Here is a 22,436-nt window from a genome sequence, read left to right on the forward strand (position 1 = left end):
CCTGGGCAACAGAGTGAGACTCTGTCTCAAAAAAAAAAAAAAAAAAAAATAGTTATGTTTTAAGAATTGGTGTATCAAGTGTTATCAAGACCATCCCCGTGCTTGATGATTTGTTAGTACGACTCGACTCGCAAGACTCAGCATGTAGTTGTAACTCATGGCTAAGATTTATTGTAGCAAAAGGATCCAAAGCAAAATCAGCAAAGGGAAAAGGTGCATGGGGTGAAATCTAGAAGACTCCATGTGCAAGAGTCCTCTTCCCGTCGAGTCCCATAGGACATACTTAATTCCTTTAGCAGTGAATTGTAACAATACATATGAAATGTTCGCTACCATTAGAGACACAGTGCCCAAGGTTTTTACTGGGGGCTGGCACATAGGGACCATCTGCCCAGCATGTAGCAAAATTCCAGACTCCCAGAATGAAAACAGGTATCCAACATAAATAATATTGTTTGTACAAACAGTTTAGGCACAGTAAACCACCCTTACAATGTGGGGAAAGTTTCTTATCGGTGTAGGGAACTCTTTGCTAGCCAAGTTCCCAAATGCCAGCCAAGGGCGAACCTTGCAAACAGGCCCTTCTATCCTATGGTAACTCTTTTTTGCACAGTTGATTTTTGCAATATTAAGTTGAACTGTATGAATGCCATTTTTATAAGTCAAAATTGCTGTATCAGTAATTTCATATTGTTTAACTTAATAATAAGGGAAGAAGGAATGAACTACAGTTTGTTGAACACATCTACGCCAGGTAAGTGTATTACATGTGTTACTGCATTAAATATTGTGAGCCAAATGCTACTTCATCTCACCGATGTGAAAACAAAGGCTTAGAAAGGTAAAATAATTTCCCTAAAGTGACAGATTGAAAAGTATCAAAATAAAGGTGATATCCCTGGTCTATTTTAGATCCATATCATGCTTTTTCTCACTATAACAGTGTGAATATCAGTTGTGTGTTAAATTTATTACTGCCTGTGCTTTTCAAATACTTCTGCAGAAACAAAATACATAAAACAGATAAAAGGGGAACAGCTCTGGTTGAAACGGAAGTGAGGCGTCTAGAGCACTTTTATCCCTATTCCTACCATAGGTACTCCTAAGGATTTTAAGAGCTTGATAATCGTTGTGCTCTTAGGAAAAAGAAAAGGAAATTGAAAAACCTTCTGTTTCAGAAGCTATACTAGGCATTTGTGTGAAATCCTCCTTTTTTAATGCCAGGAAATCCCGTGATAATTTTATTTAGCCTAATGAGGATTAAATGTTGAGTTTTTGAAAAAACCTTATTGTGGCATTTAAAATTTGGTTATTTAATGGGATAGAGTTTTAAAAACTTAACCAAGGTCAACATATGACATTGAATACTGGATTTTATAGCTAGCTCCTTTCTTCCTCCATGCATTGTCTTATTTTTAAATTTAACCTGGTTTTGGATTATTTAAAAAGTGCATGTATATTACAGAAAATCCTTTCTTCCCAAGTTATTTTGGAATTTAAAATTAAATTTAGAGCAGGGGTCAACAAAATTTTTCTGTAAAGAGCCAAAGAGTAAATATTTGAAACATGCAATGATACAATTTCTGTCCTAACTATTCAGCTCTGCTGTTGTAGCTGGAAAGCAGACAGTATATATAAATGGATGGGCATGACTTGTTTCAATAAAACTTTACATAATCAGGAAGCAGGGCTGGATTTGGTCCAGGGGTGCTAGTTTTGCCTACCTCTTGTTAGGTGAAGATGAATGTTGATAACGTACTGTTTCTAATGAAGAGTATCCTTTTTCCCTGATTTCGTTGGCTTAAGCAAGTACTACTATTTCAGTGGTATGACTTTCTTTAAATATAACAACGAGATAAAGGGAAGTGCAAGTATAGAGACACTGAGGCAGGAACAAATTTAGAATGTTCAAAAGAACAAGGAAAAATATATCAATGTGAGAGTAATAGTAACAAAAGAGAAAATACTGAGAAGAGTTTAGAGAAGTAGGGCCTTCTTGGTCATAAGAAGTTAAGATTTTAAGTGAAATAGAAAGTTCTAATTTAGTGTTCTAATTCATTCATTAATAAATATTTATTGAGGGCTTGTTAGACCTACCGGCTACTATTTTAGGTGTTGGGGGTACAACTTCAAATCTAAAATTTTGTATTTATATTCAAATTCTGTTTTTCTTCTTGTAAAACAGAAAAAAATGTCACTTATTAGAGTCCTGTTCCTCCACTTTGCTCTCTGGATCTCATCCCTTCCTACCTTTACCCTTTCCTCTGACCTTGCAGCTATTCTCTCTTTCCTGCATCTGTAATTTCTCTATTAGATCATTCCCATTCATACAAATAATATTACACCAAAATTCCTGCCCCTTTTTATTATTCCGTTTCTCTCATATTCTTTATAGCAAAACTCCTTGAAAAAGTTGCTTACATTATCAGACTGCACAACACCACTATAACTACCCATGTTGTCCACCGAATTGGTAGTCTTCTATAATTTCTATAGATTTTTTAGATTTGATATAAATAACCATTCCTTCCTACTGGAAAGATTTAACTCTGGCTTTCTAGGTACCACACTTAACTGACTACACTTTCTCATTCTTCACTGGCTTCTTGTGTTATGCCCAGGCTCTAAATATTGGAGTGTCTAAGGCTCAATTTCAGCCCCCTCACCTTTTTAAGAACTTGTTTGTTAAGTTATTGCCTGACTTTAGAATACCATCTCTATGCTGGATATCCCCAAATTTTTATCTGGTCGATCTTTCCAAGCTCCAGATTTGTATATCCAAATTAACAGCTTCACTAGGAATTCTTTTTGTTTGTTTATTTGTTTGTTTGTTTAATTCTTATTTCAGCATATTGTAGGGGTACAAAAGTTTAGGTTACGTATATTGCCCTTGCTCCCCCGGAATTCTTAATCTTCTTCTGTCTTCAAGTCTGCTTTTTGTTGTTGTTTTTAAGGTTCGTCTGTTTCTTTAAGTGGCTTTTCCTCCTCTATCCAGTTGCTTAAGTCAAAACCCTTAGGCATCATTCTTTTCTTTTCTTTCTTTCTTTCTTTTTTTTTTTTTTTTGAGACAGAGTCTCACTCTGTTGCCCAGGCTAGAGTGCCATGGCATCAGCCTAGCTCACAGCAACCTCCAACTCCTGGGCTCCGGCAATCCTTCTGCCTCAACCTCCGAGTAGCTGGGACTACAGGCATGCACCACCATGCCTGGCTAATTTTTTCTATATATATTTTTAGTTGTCCATATGATTTCTTTCTATTTTTTTGGTAGAGACGGAGTTTGCTTTTACTCAGGCTGGTCTTGAACTCCTGAGCTCAAACAATCCGCCTGCCTCGGCCTCCCAGAGTGCTAGGATAACAGGTGTGAGCCACCGGCCAGGCCAGGCGTCATTCTTGATTGGTCCTTTCCCCTCACCCTCTACATTTAATTCTTTGGTCAGTCCTTTGTCCCCCTCCAAAGTACATTTAAAATTAGTACTTTAGTTATTTTGAGAGAAAGTCTCGCTCTGTTGCCTGGGCTAGAGTGCAGTGACATCATCATAGCTCACTGCAACCTCAAACTCCTAGACTCAAGGGATCCTTCTGCCTTAGCCTCCTGAGTAGCTGGGACTGCAGGCATACACCACCATGTCTAGCTAATACATATACATATATATATATATTTATATATATATATATTTTTTTCCTTAGAAACAGGGTCTTGCTATATTGCTCAGGCTGGTCTTGAATTCTGGCCTCAAGCGATTCTCCTGCTGTGGCCTCCCAAAGTGCTGGGATCACAGGCATGAGCCACCATGCACAGCCTAGAATCAGAACACTTTTATCCATTTTTACTGTTGTCCTAAACCAGGCTCTTGTCATCTCTTGATTACACACTGGAGTACAATAGTCCCCACATTTCTTTGACTTTCTGCAATTCATTCTCTGTGTGGAAGCTTATGGGATTTTTCTGAAGTATAAACCAGATCATATAATTCTCCCATTTAAAAAACTTCCAGTGACTTTCTATTTCACTTAAAAATCTTAACTTCTTATGGCCATAAGACCCTATATTTCTCTAATCTCTTCTCAGTTTTCTCTCCTTGGCCTCCTATTACTGCCACATTGATATTTTTTCCTTGTTCTTTTGAACATTCTAAATTTGTTCAAATTTATTCCAGTCTTGAGGCCTTTGTATTTGCTATTTCCTCTACCTGGATTATTATTCTTTTGAGTCCTAGCTGAATTTAAATATCACCTTCCAGTGAGCCTTTCTTCTCATTATCTGTAATAGTATTGAAAATACTCTGAAATCATCTTGTTTTATTTCATCGCTGTTTCTTTTTGTTTTTACTAAAACATAAGCTTCATGACTACAAACACCTTATCTGTTTTATCACTGATATCACTGTATTGTAACACTTTAGTGCAGGGCTTGGCATAAAGTAAGCATTGAGTCACAAGTCATATTACTTGAAGATCTTATGGCTAACCTTGAAGTTTATTATGTAGAAATGATTGTTTAATGCCCATATCCTAGCTAATTCTCTATCAGTTGTTAAGAAGAGACAGAACTAAAGCTAGAAATATTTTATAGCCTCTTCATTGTAGAAAGATGTCAGGGGCTGTATAATTGAATGAAAAGTCCCTCGTATGTAAAAAATCTTACAAAATTGGTATGATTCCAATACATTGAATGTTAAGTTCTTTACAGTAGCAGTTCTGGTTAGTACCTATTTTGGGAAGCTGGGAAATATTAAAAGGCATTAGGAAACTAGCAGAATTATAGTAGTGACTCAAAGGAGATTGAAATGTATAATACTACATTTGTTATCTGAGTGATGATGTACTGACAATGGTATAATACATTAGGACAGGATATAGAAGGAGGAGGGATATAAAATTCTCTAGTACAAAGGAAATTTTTAATCACGTTCTCTTTAACTGATAAAGGATTAAATGATGCAGTTTTCCAGATCGTATAGTTAAAAGTAAGAATTTGAAATACAATTTTATTTTCTCCAACTCTAGAGCCTATATAAAGATCACTTTTCAGCTCTATAGTAATATAGTAAAGATAGGCACTTGAAACAGATTCAAGATTTGTTTGGCTAAATAAAAGATTCCGTTGTAAATAAGTAGCCAAATAATGAGTTTCAGAATTCAGAATTGTCTATTATGGGGAAAAGGAGATTCAGAGAAGTTTGGCATATCCTGTAATAACTGGAAATTAAGTGGATGAGAGGATAATTTGAATGTATCCTGCAAAGGACACCAAGTTTGGTAAGATTTTAAAAATACATTGTATAATAAGAAGGAAGGCTGCCAGAGAGCTAATGGGAACTTCTTGTTGGTCGTGTAATTGATAGATGCAGAGATTACTAAGAGTCAAGTCTTTTTTTTATTATGGTAACAAAATATTTGTTTTAGTTTTACATTGTCATTGAAAGCAGCTAAGTATCAGCTGAATCTAACAGTGGTTAATTCACCCTGTGTTCTATACCTCATAAGAAATTAATGAAAGCAAATTACCAAGGCAGTTGATACTGTACTGGAGAGTTGAAGGAACTTAAGGATAAAATTGTGGAATTACTTGTTGTAATAACAAGCTACACATTTTAGTATCCTTTTCCTAAATAAAAAGTTTACCAGTTTGAACCTGTACACTCATGACGATCACTTTGAAACTAGACAAGAGTGCTTAAGTGCTTTTCAGAAAAGTGGAGGGTTAGATTGAACAGAGGAAATTTATTTGTAAGTGAGGACGGGGGGAGGAGTCTTGCAGAGGTAGCACTTTTTACATGCATTGATTAGGTTCAGGGCTTCTCCTGAACCTACTGAATCTAGGAGAATTATTTACATATTACTCAAACTCACGTTTAAAGTGTTTAGCTTTGTCTTGCCAGAGTACTACTCTGATCACATCATTTCCTTGCTTGAGGAAGAGACCAGCCATTAGTGCCTCTGTATAGTTTTTCAGGATAAAAGATCATATTCCTTAGCTTGTTACCCAAGGTCCTTCCTGCACTAGTCCTTGCCTGGCTTATCTGCCCTCATCTCTGGCCCCTCTTCCACACTTTTAACTCCATATTACATGAAAAGTAATAAACTAACAATACAGTAAATGAGCACTTTAGGAATGATAAAATTATGATGAGTTGGCCGGGCGCGGTGGCTCACGCCTGTAATCCTAGCACTCTGGGAGGCCGAGGCGGGTGGATCGCTCGAGGTCAGGAGTTCGAGACCAGCCTGAGCAAGAGTGAGACCCCGTCTCTACTAAAAATAGAAAGAAATTATATGGACAACTAAAATATATATATATACAAAAAAAAATTAGCCGGGCATGGTGACACATGCCTGTAGTCCCAGTTACTTGGGAGGCTGAGGCAGTAGGATCGCTTAAGCCCAGGAGTTTGAGGTTGCTGTGAGCTAGACTGACGCCACAGCACTCACTCTAGCCCGGGCAACAGAGTGAGACTCTGTCTCAAAAAAAAAAAAAAAAATTATGATGAGTTGAAGCAGTCAGGAAACTACTCTTTAAGGAGCAGTTGAAATAAGCCTTAAAAAAATATGTTGAAATTAATGAGTAAGGGTTAAGAGAGATTCTACAGGCCGGGCACAGTGGCTCACGCCTGTAATCCTAGCACTTTGGGAGGCCGAGGCAGGTGGATTATTTGAGCTCAGGAGTTTGAAACCAGCCTAAGCAAGAGTGAGAACCTGTCTCTACTAAAAAATAGAAAGAAATTAGCTGGACAACTAAAAATATATATAGAAAAAATTAGCCGGGCATGGTGGCGCATGCCTATAGTCCCAGCTACTTGGGAGGCTGAAGCAGAAGGATTGCTTGAGCCCAGGAGTTTGAGGTTGCTGTGAGCTAGGTTGATGCCACAGCACTCTAGCCAGGGTGACAGAGGGGGACTCTGCCTCAAAAAAAATTAAAAAAAAAAAAAGAGAGAGAGAGAGATTCTACAAGTAGAGGTTTAGAAATGCCCAGGACATCTTCCTGGTACCCAGTGTATAGAAATATTAAATGTAAGATAAAAAGCTTAGAGGACCTTTCTTCTTTTTCTTTTTCTCTTTTTTTTTTTTTTCTTCCACTTTTTAGTTTGAAAATGTAAATATATACATAACAGTAGGGAGAACAGAATAATAATCCCAGTTGGCCATTACTCAGCTTACGGTATTTGAACTTGTATTCAAAGTGTTGCCAGTCTAATTTAAAAACAGGATTTATTGGGTTTTTTTTTTGTTTGTTTGTTTTTTTGGTCATGAGACAGGTTCTCACTATGTTGCTTGCCCAGGCTGGTCTTGAACTCCTGGGCTCAAGCGATCCTCCCACCTCAGACTCTCCAGGAGCTGGGATTACAGGTGCACACTACCATGCCTGGATAGTGTTGCCAATCTTGTTTCACCTATTCCTCAGTTTTTCTTTTTTTCTTTAAGTATTTTAAAGCAAATTCCCATATCATGTCACCCATATATTATTCAGTGTACATCACTAACAGTTAAGGACTTTCTAAAAAAAATACTGTTATCTCATATAACAAAATTAACAATACTTTAAAATACTCAGTTCATCTTCACATTTCCCCACTTGTCTAAAAATGTTTTTTTGTAATTGGTATGTTCAATTTGGAATTCAAACAAGATTCACACAGTGTATTTGATTAAAATGTCTCTTGAATCTCTTTTCATCTGTAACAACCCCCTCCTCTTTAAGTTGTTTCCCCTCATGCCATGTACTGGAAAATTTGGCCTTATAGAGGTTTTAACATTCTGAATTTGGCTGATTGCTTTGTTCTGCTGTCATGTGATTCTTATTTACCCCATATTTCTGATAAACTGGTATTTAGATTTAGAGATGTTATTAGTTTCACGTTCTTTTCCTTTCTATTTCTCTGATTTTTCTTTTCTTTTTAGTGTGATACTTTGTAAGTAGGACTGTGTACTTTCTATTACATAGCATTAGGAAGGCAAATAAGGATTGGTTGTCTAACTTACTGGTGAAGATAGGAATGATCAATAGGTACCGGTGTTGTCCTCTTATCTACCTGTCAACCTTTTATCTAAGCGTTTCAGCATCCATAGTTATCAGTTGCCTAGATTTGTAATCTCTTAAAGGTTACAGATTGGTGGTTTTTGTAATTTGATTATTCCTTCTGCACTTTTTAGCTGTAAGAGAACCTCTAAATGAAGCAGTCAGCACCCAAGTATTGGCTTAGTTATTAACACAAGAGTATACTTCTTACTTTAGTTTTAGAGCCAAGTTGCATGTTAGAATCTCTTTTTGTGTATTTCTGTTCTTCTGCTTGTTGGAAACAGAATTCATGGTTTTGAAAAAGTGAGTTCATCTATAACTTATGGTGGTTTTAACCATTTGTCCATATGTCATTGCTTATATATTGGTAATAATTTAATTACCTGCCATTTTTGACCATTTTGAAAATCTGTGAACATTTTGAATTCTCAGAGTAGGGAATGAATATCTTTTGGGAAGTTTCCCATGGATAAAGAGAATATCCTTTCCTGATTCAGTGATTGAAGAACATATACAAAGGAATATATGAATGAGTACAAGCCAGTATATAAGCTGCTTTACTCTTTAATTCAAAAGTCACATCAAAATTATGTTAAGTGAAATCTCATTTGTCTATAGGATGAACACAGCATCATGGATTATGTTTTGATACATAATCATTTATAGAAACACTATGCTAATAGTTTGTTATTTGATGATAAATGTTACACCTGTATATTATCTAGGTATTTATGTGAATATATATAAATTGGCTAAACAGAATGCTGTAGCAGCTATTTACACAAAAATTTATCATCACGTACTGTCTCTTTGTACTTTAAAAATTTGTTAAAGCTTTATGATGACATTCTAGGAGATTTTAGAGGAGAACTCTTACTACTTTAATATAGCAGTTTGTTACTGTGAGTTCCTACCTGGCTGTTGTCCATATGTAAATGTAATAGGCTTGCTCAGCATAATTAATCACTTTCCATTGATTGGACATTGAAATGATTTCTGCTTCTGTTTCTATTAATAATTTTATGAATAGTGTTACAATGAACATCTCAGTTCTGTAGTTCTGCCTTTAGTGGGAATTACTTCCTTAGGATAAATTCCTGCAAATGGGGTTACTGGATCAGAGGATGTTTGACTTTTAATATTTGCCACCAAGTTGTTTTTATATTTACTGTGCTCTAGAAATGAAGAGATTTGAGATATTTAGGACCATGGGACTTTTAAAGAACCATTCTAATTATCTGTTACCTTAAAAAAAATTTTTTTTCTTTTTATTTTAATTAAGGGGTATTCCATAGTTTGGGAAAATCCTTAAAATAGGTCAACCAATTTTTTTTAAAACTATTGTCACCTTCTTTTTCAAATTACTTTTAATAAGTACAGTAGTCCCCCTTATCCACAGTTTCACTTTCTGAGGTTTCAGTTACTCACAGTCAACCAAGGTCTGAAAATACTGAATGGAAAATTCCAGAAACGTAACAGTTCATAAGTTTTAAATTGCGTGCCATTTTGAGTATCATGATGAAGTCTTGTACCGTCTCACCTGGGACACAAATCATCCCTTTGTCCAGTGTATCCATGCTATCTATGTATGCTACGCTCTTGTTAATCGCTTAGCTGTCTTGGTTATCAAACTGATGATTTTGGTATCACAGAGCTTAGGTTTAAGTAACCCCAAAGTACAAGAGTAGTGATGCTAGCAATTCGGATATGCCAAAGAGAAGCAGTAAAATGCTTCCTGTAAGTGAAAAGGTGAAAGTTCTTGATTTAATAAAGAAAGAAAAAAAATCGTATGATGGGGTTGCTAAGATACACATTAAGAATGAATCTTCTGGGCATGAATTTGTGAAGAAGGAAAAAGAATTTGTGCTAATTTTGTAATTGTACCTCAAACTGCAAAAGTTATGGCCACAGTTAATGATAAGTGCTTAGTTAAGATGGAAAAGGCTTTCAATTTGTGGCTGGAAGATATGGCTAGAAACGTATTCTCATTGATGGTAGTTGGATTCAGTACTATTTATGATTTCAGGCATCCACTGGGGGATCTTGGAACATATTCCATGGGGATAAGGGGGCTTTATTGTACAGGCATTAGACATGAGGATATCTTACTTCTACTTTCTTGCATTGCCAACTTATCAGTGCAGCAGCTTTAATTTGAATCATGAAATCATACAAAGCATCTGTGACTGGTTTGCATGCTTCACCTTATCTGCATTTGGACTGAAAGTTTGTTTTAATTTTACTTCTGATCATTAGCTACTCCAAATTATCAGTTTTGCTCATACCCTTTAGTAACATATTGCAGAGTTTGATCTAAATCTTGGAGTGAATCTTTATACTCTGGCCACAGTTCCTGTATGCTGCTTTAACAGTAGCCTTGTAGATCATGGCTAAAACTCCACTTCTTCCTTCTATGTAATTTTAAAAGAATTTTAAATAAGTCAATATTGTAAAGTAATCAAAGGCAGTTTGGCAGTATCTGTTAATTTTTTGTGCATTTACCTTTTGTTCAGCATTTGCACCTCCAGAAATCAATGTTGTAGGAATTACTACCATGTATGCAGAAAAGATACATGGAGGGTGTACATTTGCAGTGATACTTTTAATAGTGAAAAATAAAAATAAATGTCCAACTGTAGGGAAATTGTTCAGTAAGTTATGGTACATTCATATAATGAAATAAACAGTTATTACCAAGAATGAAGTAGACATGTATTGATACTTAAAGATGAAAAAAAGCAAATTGTGAATACATAGAGTATATTCTCAGTTTAAAATAAACAAAAATTGTATAGATACATTTATGCTTAGGAAAATTTAGAGGAGGACACATGGCAGTATTAACAAAGGAATGTCTGGGAGTTGGGTGGGAACATGGTCTTTCACTTTCTTACGTACTTCTGTATTTAAATTTTATACTATGAGCATGTGTTAATTTTGCAATTGAGAAACATTTGTTTTAAAATGAATAAGTGAACTCTTAATATAACAGCGTAGATAATAGGTTGAGTATTTATTTTCAAATTACAGTCATGTGCTACACAACAATGTTTTGGTCAGTGATGGACCCCCATATAAAATGGTGGTTCACAAGATTATATTGCAGCTGCCCTATATACAGGTGTGCCATTTTTTATCTTTTATACCGTGCTTTGACTCTTACCTTTTCTAAGTTAAGATATGCAGTTACTTACCATTGTGTTACAGTTGCTGATGACATTCCCTATAGTATCATGCTGTACAGGTTTGTAGCCTAGGAGCAGTAGGCTATACCGTATAGCCTACGTGTGTGGTAGGCTATACCATCTAGGTTTGTGTAAGTACACTATGTCATGTTTGCACAACAATGAAATCGCCTATTGTCAGAACAAATCTCTGTTGTTAAGCAAAGCATCACTGTATTTAAGCAAAGCATGACTGTATTCAGAACATGTTAGAGACTCCTCTTTTTGTAATCTCCTTCAGAACCATTTAGTAACCTTAGTTTTTATCTCTTTTTGCTGATTCTGGCAAACTGGACTCAAACAGCAGTCACTTAGAGCTAAACTGAGACTTTAAGAAGCAATTGACTATAAATATTGCTGTTTATGCTGCCAGTCTCATGACCAGTTAGAGTGTAGCCATTAAGAAGTCTTAAATCATTAATAGTACAAATAATAAGTTCTAAGGGAAAGTTTTGAATAAGAGGTAGGATAAGGGTTGTCATGAAAAAATTATTTCAATTGGTGGCTATAGTATAGTGAAATATAGGCACAGAAAGAAATCATGTTGTTGTGTATGTTCAAAGGAGAGATTAATTTTAGTGTGAGTGACCTAACTACCTAATCGATCAATAAGTGTTAGCCAAGGTGGCCTCAGAAGGATTGGTATGAGTACAGAAGTTGGGAAAGCAATGTATAGGTTATTAAGCATGAAATTTCCAGTTTCCTTAAGTACCAAGTTTGACAGTTGGTCTCTCTCACATTTTACTTTGACACTTCTTGTTTTATTTTCACTGTGAAGGTACATCTTCAGTCTTGCAAACACACGTTTTGGCTTGTGATTATCTTTTAAATTTTTTTTTAGAGCATTTTTTGTGAAACCATGGATAAGTCAAAAATTCATGTTATTTTCTAATATGAGTTCCGTCTTGGAACCAGTGCAGCACAGACAGCTTGAAATATCAAAAAAGTGTTTGGGAACGATGTGGCTAATGAACACACAGTACATGGATGGTTTGAGAAGTTCGTTTGGTGATTTTGATCTTGAAAATGAGCCATGTGGGTGACCTGAGACCAAGGTGGATAATGATGAGCTGAAAGCTGTGTAGTGGAAGCAAATCTATCTCATACTAAATGTGAATTTAGCAGCAAGGTTTATGTTACTATTCCAACACATTGGCCCATTTGAAACAAATCAACAAGGTAAAGAAGCTGGATAGATGGGTTCTGCATGAATTAAGTGAGTGTCAGAGGACAAATCATCTCAAAGCTTGCCTTTCTTTGCTGTCATGACATAAAGGCGAACCATTTCTACACTGTATTGTTATGTGTGAAAAAAAATGGATTCTTTTTGACAATTGCAAGCATTCGCCACAGTCATTGAGTAAAGATGAAGTGCCAAAACACTGTCCAAAACTGAATGTGAATATTCATCAAAAAAAGCTAATGGTATCTGTTTGGTGGTCCAGCACTGGTATTATCCACTACAGTTTCATGCAGCCTGGTCTGTCGATTACAGCAGATGTCTTCTGCAACCACTTGGATGAATTGATGAGGATGTTTGCGATTAAGCAGCTAAGATTGGTCAATAGATAGAGACAGGACAATCCTCTTTTTTTTTTTTTTTTTGTTGAGACAGAGTCTCACTTTGTTGCCCAGGCTAGAGTGAGTGCCGTGGCGTCAGCTTAGCTCACAGCAACCTCAGACTCCTCGGCTTAAGCGATCCTACTGCCTCAGCCTCCCGAGTAGCTGGGACTACAGGCATGCGCCACTATGCCCGGCTAATTTTTTCTATATAGATTTTTAGTTGTCCATATGATGTCTTTTCTATTTTTAGTAGAGACGGGGTCTCGCTCAGGCTGGTCTCGAACTCCTGACCTTGAGCAATCCACCCGCCTCGGCCTCCCAGAGTGCTAGGATTACAGGCGTGAGCCACCACGCCCGGCCAGGACAATCCTCTTGAAAGACAACGCTCGACCACATCACACAAGCAATGCTGCTCAAACTACAGCTGCTGGACTCAGAAACTCTCTGTCATCCATTGTATTCAGCAAACCTTGCACCAACTGACTACTGCTTCTTCCAGGCTTTGGATCACCTCTTGGAAGGAAAAATATTCAATTCTCAACAAGCTGTGGAGAATGCCTTTGATGATTTCATTACCAACCACTTGCTCTCCAGGCTTCTTCGCTGCTAGCATAAACAAACTACTGTTAAAATGGCAAAACTGTGTCGATGGTTTAGGCATATACTTTGATTAATTGTACTGCTTCTTGTTTGAGATATGATAAACTACACTTCTGATTCATAGTGGGACATTTCATATTTAATAACCTAGAATATGTAAAATGCTAGATCGGGAAACTTACAGGTCAGCTATAGTGAGCAAATTGTTTTATCAGTAGTTGATTAGTCACCATCACTTAACTGTTACCGTACCATAACTGCTGGTCTTACTACAGGTTGCTGCTTATTTTTCATTTTTTTCAAGTATAAATCTGGTTCATTGAGAGATTTCCTATTCTCTAATTTTTCTGACATTTACAAGGCTCTATTATATCTAGGCACACTCAACACATACCTATAGTTTTGAACATTGAAAAGCATACTTCACAATTAAAGTGGAGGTCCATATAGATTCAATGTATCCTTAGTCTTGTTTAAATTATATCTGCCACTTCTCTGCACCCCTGTGTTTAGTGTTCCCAGTGCTACTGGGTATATTAAATAATGTTTGGTCTTTAGTAATTTTTTTTAATGGTAGAGAGGGAAACTGTATTTGAACTTGGAGTGGGACATTTATTTTACTTAAACAAAAGTTTTGTTATGACACAGAATCTAGATAGGATATATCTACAGTGTGTCTACCTGCTATAAATAGACATTATATTTGTATAGCCAATATTTTAGTGTAAGTACTTATTTTTCATTGATTAAAAGACAAAAATGAATGGAATTCTCTTTGATGCAACTTTTTTCCCCCCAGACCAGAATCCGTAGAAGCTAGCCCTGTGGTAGTTGAGAAATCCAACAGTTATCCCCACCAGTTATATACCAGCAGCTCGCATCATTCACATAGTTACATTGGTTTGCCCTATGCGGTAAGTGTCAAACATTTCTCTGGAAGGATATTTTTAAAATTTAAAGTTGAAAGTAGATATGGTATTGTACTTAAAATAACTTCATATGTAAAAAGCATTTGTTTTATACTATATAATTAGGTATATAATTTATAGTTTAATTTTTCATTAGTTTTACTTATATTAAGGGATTAAAATTTTATTAGAGAAACTCTCTTATTATTTTCCAATTTATGCTGTTAATAGTTTGATGTTATATTTCTTTATTCTCTGTATAAGAAGACTATAGTTAAGGTTTGTTGTACTATCTGCCGTTAATTCTGCATTTTATATATATAGTAATTTATGTAGTAATTTATATAGTTACCATTTATTGAGAACTTGTTATATTTGAGAATCTCTGCTAAGTGTATTTACTTATGTTATATCATTTAATCCTCAAAACCAACCGTATGAGATATCGTTTTCTTCTCTGTTTCATAGCTCAGAAAAATGAAAGCTTACCTAGTTTAACTTATTCAATATTGCATAGCTAGTAAGAAACAGAGTTTGGATTCAAACATGGTTACAAAACTGGACACATTTGTTATTATGAAGGTGCAATTATGAGAGATTTTTACTACTTGGACCAGAATAAAAATTACCAAATTTTTAGAAAAATCATATATTATATACCTTATTGTAATAATATGCCTATGTTGTTTTTGTTATTCTTTAGCCGCCATATTCCTGAGTTTTATTTATTTATTTATTTACCTCTATTGTCACATCTTGCACCTGCTTTCATCTTGAAGGTGGAGCTATGTGGCCATAGGACTGTGAAGATATCTTCTGATTTGGTGGGGAGGGAATGAGTTTTAGATGTGAAAGTGACCCACCCTCACCTTATAAATAGATATATTCATTTACTACTGGAGTTTTAACATCTAGCTTCACCGAGTCATTATTTTCGTGGTATTTAAGGAAGAAATGAGCCATTTTCGTATCTCTTGAGTATTCAAATTACAGGTTGAATTTTATTTAAGTTGCTTAGTGCATATCATTGTTGAAATTAAATAATATCGTGCTGTGTTTGTGTTCAATTATCCAGGACCATAATTATGGTGCTCGTCCTCCTCCAACACCTCCGGCTTCCCCTCCTCCATCAGTTCTTATTAGCAAAAATGAAGTAGGCATATTTACGACTCCTAATTTTGATGAAACTTCTAGTGCTACTACAATCAGCACATCTGAGGATGGAAGTTATGGTACTGATGTAACCAGGTGCATATGTGGTTTTACACATGATGATGGATACATGATCTGTTGTGACAAATGCAGGTAAAATATTTCACACCATTAATTTATTTTTCTTGAATGCTGCTAAATTTTGTTAATGTTGGAAAAGATAAAGCACTTGAAGAATTAATGAATGTTTATTTTAAGTAGGACTTTTGCTACTATTGAGCAGTTTATTTTATTCCTAGAAAAACCCCTTTGTGAAAAAAGATTTTATTAGAAATCTTTATTGTTAACTGAGTTATAGGCAGTCCTTTCTGAACTTTATTCCTGTAGGATCACATCTCTCTTTTCACTTAGTTTAATAGTAATACAAGTACATATAGTAGTAGTAGACAAGATAGAAATGAGAGTAGAGAGTCCTTTGTATTTCCTTTGGAATTATTTGTGCTATATAGTCAACTGTGATTTTCCAGTTTGGGGGAATTAAACATTTTGAATGATGCTTGTTTGACCTGACTCTCTCACCTCCTTTTGACTTGAACCTTGCAGCACTCTGGAGTCTCCTTGAACCAGAACCACAGTCTCCCCTCCCCCAACCCTGGTTCAACCACCAAGAAAGGCCTCCTCCCCTAGAGAAGGTGTGATTGGGACAGAAAGTGGGGTTTTGTTTCATTTTTGGTTTTTGACTGGTTTTTTTTTTTGGTTTGTTTATTTTTTTGTTTGGTTTTAGGTGTTTTGTTTTGTTTTTATTTTTTTGGTGGGAGGGATTTGGGAGGATGGAGAGGGAATAGTAGGGTTTCAGCCTGAAAGTTACTGAGTTTATCCCTTGCATAGGGTGGGGAGCAGACAGTATTTAAGCAGGGCATTGTAGAACACAAGAAAGTTGGATAGCTTTACAGGATTTCCTGGGTCTGGGCCTTATGGCATAGCTTCATTATTTGATGTGAAGTAGTATGGCATTCACACATATTGGAATGTGAGTATAAAAATGAATCCTAGAGACAAATATAAATTACTTTGTATTATTTGTAATGTTCTCATCTATTAGATTAGGTGATTAGGAGTTGGATATTATTGATAAAAACATACAGTTAGGATTATATTTTAAAAAGTTCATTTATTTCTGCCAAAAAGTGGGAAATTAAAGTGTTCAGTGGAATGTGAAATTTGATATTTTTATGGAAAGTTGTAATATTAATACTCTGAGTATATTTTAATAAGAAACATATTGTATCTTTTTGTATTTAAAAATAAATTCTCATTACCCATGATACCTATCATTACCATGAATAATGATTTCACTAAATTTATTCAGGAGGTAAATTTAAAAACTAAAAAATATGCAGATGGGACAGACTAACCAGGAAAAAAATTAATAAAATATTAAAAAATAACTTTAGTAATGCATTACCTTCCTCATAATAGAAAAATATCAAATCATGTAGCCAATCAAATAAAAGAACTTTCTCTTAGCTGACCTTGTCTAATGTGATAAATTACATACAATTTGGTAGTGTTTTTATTTTATTGTAACATATAATCTTAGCAATGCTTTCTTTTTTATTTAATTTCAGTGATCTATATATAATATACAATTATCTCTTAGAGAATAGCAAAATTATCATTAGGTTTTTTTATATCCATCTACAAATTCCTTAAGCACTATTTCCCAGTTTCTGTATTATTCAAGGTGTTTGCTTCTGAGCAGCTGCTTTTCGTTATGAATCTATTTTCTGTTATTCTATTTTTCTGTTGCTCAACCTGTAGTATATTGCAAGGCTTAATCTTTCTTCTTATTCTTACTTTACACTGCTTCTTTATGTTTTTTTATGTTTCTACTGCCCATATTTATCTCTTTCAAGTCTGACATCTATGATTGTAATTATTCATTTTTCTAGCTTTGTTTCTTATATTGTCTGTGTGACATCATTACTTAGCCCACAAATTTAACTTATTTTGTTATTCTAACCCTCATTGCCATTTGCCTTGCTTTTCTTTGTCACTTTTTTTACTTGTCATATATATTCTATTACTTTCCACATTCTATCAGTTCTTGCCCCAACATTCTTAATTGAGAAGCAGAGAACACAATAGCAGTTAGTTTAGTACAGTTATCCCCGTTACCTGCAGAGTGTATGTCCCAAGTCCCCCAGTGGATGCCTGAAACTGTGGATAAAACTGTGGATAAAAATATAAATATATATTTTTACTATGTTTTTTCCTATACATAAATACCTATGATGCAGTTTAATTTATAAATTAGGTACTGTAAGAGATTAACAACAATAATTTAAAAAATAGGACAATTGTAACATACTGTAATAAAAGTTACATGAATGTGGTGTCTCTCTCTTTCTCTGTTAAAATATCTTAATATTTTCAGACTGCAGTTGACAATGGATAACTTAAACCACAGAAAGTGAAACTGTGGATCACAGGGGACTACTGTAGTTATATATTTGAAGTGGCTACTTATTTTGTAAAGAGTAGTTAAGACTGTTTTTGGAAACAAGTGTATATATTGACTTCAGACAAATTAAAGTCTTGGCAATAAAATAATACAATAATAATAAATTGAAAAGTTTGCCTCAAGCTTGTCCATGTATTTCATTAAAAGCAATTAGGTTTAATCTCTGTTCTCATCTAATGCCTCTTGTATTCTTTAACTTCTTTTTCCCTGCTATTATTCTGGTTCTGTCCTTTTTTAACTCAAGTCTGGAATGTTGGAAAAGCCTCTTTAGTTGCTCTTTCTGCTTCTAGTTTCTTAACTTTTTTGAATTAATACTATATGCCACCACAGCACCTCTAATTATTACCCATTGACAGAGGAAATCTACACACATCCAAGTCCTGTATAATCTGATACTGCACTTCGCTGATCTAATTTTATTGCCCTCTGTTTCTCAAAATGAATATTGACTTCATACATATTGACCTCCTTTTGGCCACCTTCTCTTTTTCTTTCTCTCTTTTTTTTTTTTTTTGAGACAGAGTCTTGTGCTGTCACCCAGGCTAGAGTGCCATGGCATCATCATAGCTCACTGCAACCTCAAAATCCTGGGCTCGAGAGATTCTCCTGCCTCAACCTCCTGACTACCTGAAATTACAGGCATACATCGCTATGCCCTGCTAATTTTTCTATTTTTTGTAGAGATGAAGTCTTACTCTTGCTTAGGCTGGTCTTGAACTCCTGGTCTCAAGCAATCTTCCTGCCTTAGCCTCCCAAAGTGCTTGGATTATAGGTGTGAGCCACCGCTCTCAGCATCTTATGGCCACCTTCTGTTCATATCTACTAAATGATAATTCATAAACATTGCTACAGTGATGTCTTTTATTCCTGTTCCCTAAATGAGGTTCTATTCAAGTACATTATTCTTCAAGAAGCTTTTCCCATTAACTCCAAGTAGTGTGGACGTCTCCATTTTGTGATTTCTAATAATGTTTGTAACCTATACCTTTTGAATTTTAAAATTGTATTTGCTTTAAAAACTTGTATATCCTATGTTTGTCCTCTCCTTTTTGCATCTCAAAATTTTATCTCCCTGAAGACACATTTCTGTGAATTACAGCACTTTTTAGAGTGCTAAGCTCACAATAGGCACTTACTAAGTGATAGTTGAATAGAATATCAAATCTTAATTTAAGGATGTTTTTAATAATATATGTGTTCTGCTTTTTTTTTTCCCCAAGTGTTTGGCAACATATTGACTGCATGGGGATTGACAGGCAGCATATTCCTGATACATATCTATGTGAACGTTGTCAGCCTAGGTAAGTTTCACATATCTGATAAAATTGCCAGTAATCTTACTGAGTTAGTATGTAGTTAACAGAAATTTATTTATGAATTGTAGATTAAAGTATTACTGAATCACTGTATTTTATCAAGTCTATGTTGTACTTTTCCATTTTTATGTTTATTATTATTTTTGTATTCTGACATCTCTAAAATCAGGAGAAATCTTTTCATTGATAGTGCATCAGGGTTTACTTTGTAGGGTTTTTACTTTATTAATGATGCATAAAATAATAGTGCATCTTCTAAGTGATGGGATCTTTTTTCACTGGAATGCATTATGTTAAAGAATTACTAGAGGAGCACTCCCTTGGTTACGGAATTTGGTAGGTCTGTCATTCTTCCTGTTTTCTGTATGTTTTGTTCCCGTTTCTTTTTTGTTTTTTTAAATTTTTTTATTGTGGACATTTCAAATGTACATAAAAGTAACATAGTATAATGAACCCACATTTCCACCACCCTGCTTCATTAATTATGTTTAATCTATAATGCCATGTATTTCTTTTCCCTTTACATAGTAGTTTTAGGAAAATTCCAGATGATATATTATTTCATCCATATATATTTAATTATATATGTATTATGTGTATATGTATTTCAGTATATATCTGAAGAGAAAAAATAACCACAAAACTGTTACTGTACATGCAACAAAATCTCTGGCTCTTCTAGCCACTATTATGATACTGATTGGTTGATATACATCTCTTATGTCTCTAGTAATCTGAACCTATTCCTCTCACCCCATCCCTGATCACCCATGGAACATGTTTAAGGAATTCAGTTTTTTGTCCTGATGAATTTTGCCGGTTTCAGTCTCATGATTTTATAATTTCCTCTGTATTTCTGTGAAAAGGTGTGTATATCTATAGGCTTGATCAGATTTAGGTTCAATTTTTTTTGTAGGACTACTTTCATTTTATTTTAAATTTTATTTTTATTTATTTTTTTATTTCAGAATATTATGGGGATACAGATGTTTTGGTTACATGCCTTGCTTTTGTACAGTTTGTTTCAATATCATAAGTGTGTCCATCATGTAGGACTATTTTCATAAACTGTTCTTCTATTATATGATACCTGGTTGTCTCTATGATGGGAGTTGTTAAAAGTCCTTAGATCCATTAATTTATTAAGGGTTACAAATTAGTGATATGTTAATTCTATTCATCATTTATTAGCTGGAATATTTCTCTGGGAACAAACTTTCCCATATTAACTATTTAGTTCTCTTAAGATATATTTCAGTGAGGAAAGGTAGAATAAATGGTTGTTGATTCTTAGCCTATATTTACCAGTTTTCAGAGTAATGAAAAAATTTTAAGAATTATCATGAACTCATGAATTTAAAGGTAGTGGATATCAGCCTCTTGCAGTTATCATCCTTATTTATGCTTAAATTTCATTCCATTTTCGGCGAAGTTGGTTTTCAAGTCTTTTTGATAGTACCCTAGTATGGACTCTGATAGCTTCTTTGCTATCTGATATGATAGAATGTCTCAGGCTTATCTTATACTTCTGTGCCCCAAACTCAGAATTGACTCTCAAGACCAGAATTGCGGGGCTAGTCATGCTCCTTCCTACTAGATTGCTCACTATCCCTATTCTTTTTAGTAGACAAAGTTAGGAAGTATTTTCTGTTTGTTTATTTTTAAGATAAAATACATGAATTTATGCTAATTGCAGTTCAAATTTAGGAATATAAGTTTTTATTTAACCATTTTTATATTGCATCTATATCTTTTTTTATCCTAGTTTGCAACACCAAGAATAATGTAATTAGAATATCACATAATTACTCAATTGCTTAATCTCACAGAAGAATACAACAGTCTCAGTAACAACACCAACAGGAGCATCAACAATATGATTATATAAAGCAGTTTAGAAATTTTTCCCCTATAGATTATATATAATATAAATCCAACAAAGGATTTATAGTCGATTTATGGGGTTTAAAGTCCCTTGAAATAATTTTACTGTTTGGTTATTACACCAGCTGGATACACACTACTGGTTTTCTTTTTGATTTTTTAAAATGAAACTTTTTGAGTTAATTTTAGATTCACATGCAGTTTTGGAATAATGCAGAGAGATCGGGTATATCCTTTACCTAGTTTCCTCCAATGTTAACATCTTACAGAACTGTTAATATAGTATCACAACTAGGATATTGACATTTATAACAGTCAAGTTATAAAACATTTTCTATCACCACAAGGATACCTCCTGATGCCATACCCACCTCCTACCTCCCAACCCTGTACTTTGGCAACCATTAATCTAGAATTCAATTCTATAATTTTGTCATGTCTAGAATGTTCTATAAATGGAATCATATATGTGTGTATGTATATGACCCAGTATGTTACATTTTGGGATTGGCTTTTTCATTTACCATAATTTCCTGAGAGCCATTCAATTTGTTGCATGTATCACTATTTCATTCTTTTTTATTGTTCAGTAGTATTTCATGGCATGTATATAACAGTTTTGTTTAACCATTTACCTATTGAAGACCATTTGGATTGTTTCCACTTTTGTGGCTGTTACAGATAACGTTACTGTAAACAATGATGTACAGGTTTTTTTGAGAACCAAAATTTCTTTTTCCTTTGTTATAAATGCTCAAGAGTTCAATAGCTTGGCTGTGTGGTAGATGTATGTGTAGATTTATAAGAAATTGTCACATTGTTTCCCAGAATGACTATACCATTTTATCCTGCCAGAAATGTAGAAGCAATCAGTTATTTTTTATTTTAAGACTTGCTTTTTATATTTTATTTACTTTTACAATTATGTATTTTATAATTACATAAGAAGTAGTTTTGTCCTCCTAAAGTCAAATATATAAAACAAGGTCTATTCACGTAAGTCTAACTTCTATCCCTGTTCCTTCTGCCACAGAAGTAATACTTTTAAAAAATCACTTTTCCTTCCATTGCTTGTTTTGTTATATGCAGATATGTGTCTATATATTTGTATTTCCCTTCTTATTTAGGTAAGCAGTAGCATATTATACAGTGCCTTTGACACATTTTTTTTTCTCTTAAAAATATGTATTGGAAAAGGCTGGGCGCGGTGGCTCACGCCTGTAATCCTAGCACTCTGGGAAGCCGAGGCGG

General features: G+C 34.6%; 1 protein-coding gene across 5 annotated transcripts in view; it reads left to right on the plus strand.

Moving 5' to 3' along the window:
- The window catches only part of KMT2E (lysine methyltransferase 2E (inactive)), a 98,445-nt gene that overhangs the window by 31,297 nt on the left and 44,712 nt on the right, over positions 1-22,436 (plus strand). For 4 of the 5 annotated variants that reach the window (XM_069462677.1, XM_069462680.1, XM_069462679.1 and 1 more), the window contains 3 exons: positions 14,201-14,315; positions 15,385-15,614; positions 19,206-19,286. In XM_069462677.1, coding sequence (XP_069318778.1) covers positions 14,201-14,315; positions 15,385-15,614; positions 19,206-19,286 — 426 coding nt within the window. Of the gene's footprint in view, positions 1-14,200; positions 14,316-15,384; positions 15,615-16,101; positions 16,154-19,205; positions 19,287-22,436 lie in introns of those variants that run through there. The other variant, XM_069462682.1, reaches the window with a different exon arrangement.

Source organism: Eulemur rufifrons, chromosome 29 (genome assembly GCF_041146395.1).
Source record: "Eulemur rufifrons isolate Redbay chromosome 29, OSU_ERuf_1, whole genome shotgun sequence".
NCBI lineage: Eukaryota > Metazoa > Chordata > Mammalia > Primates > Lemuridae > Eulemur > Eulemur rufifrons.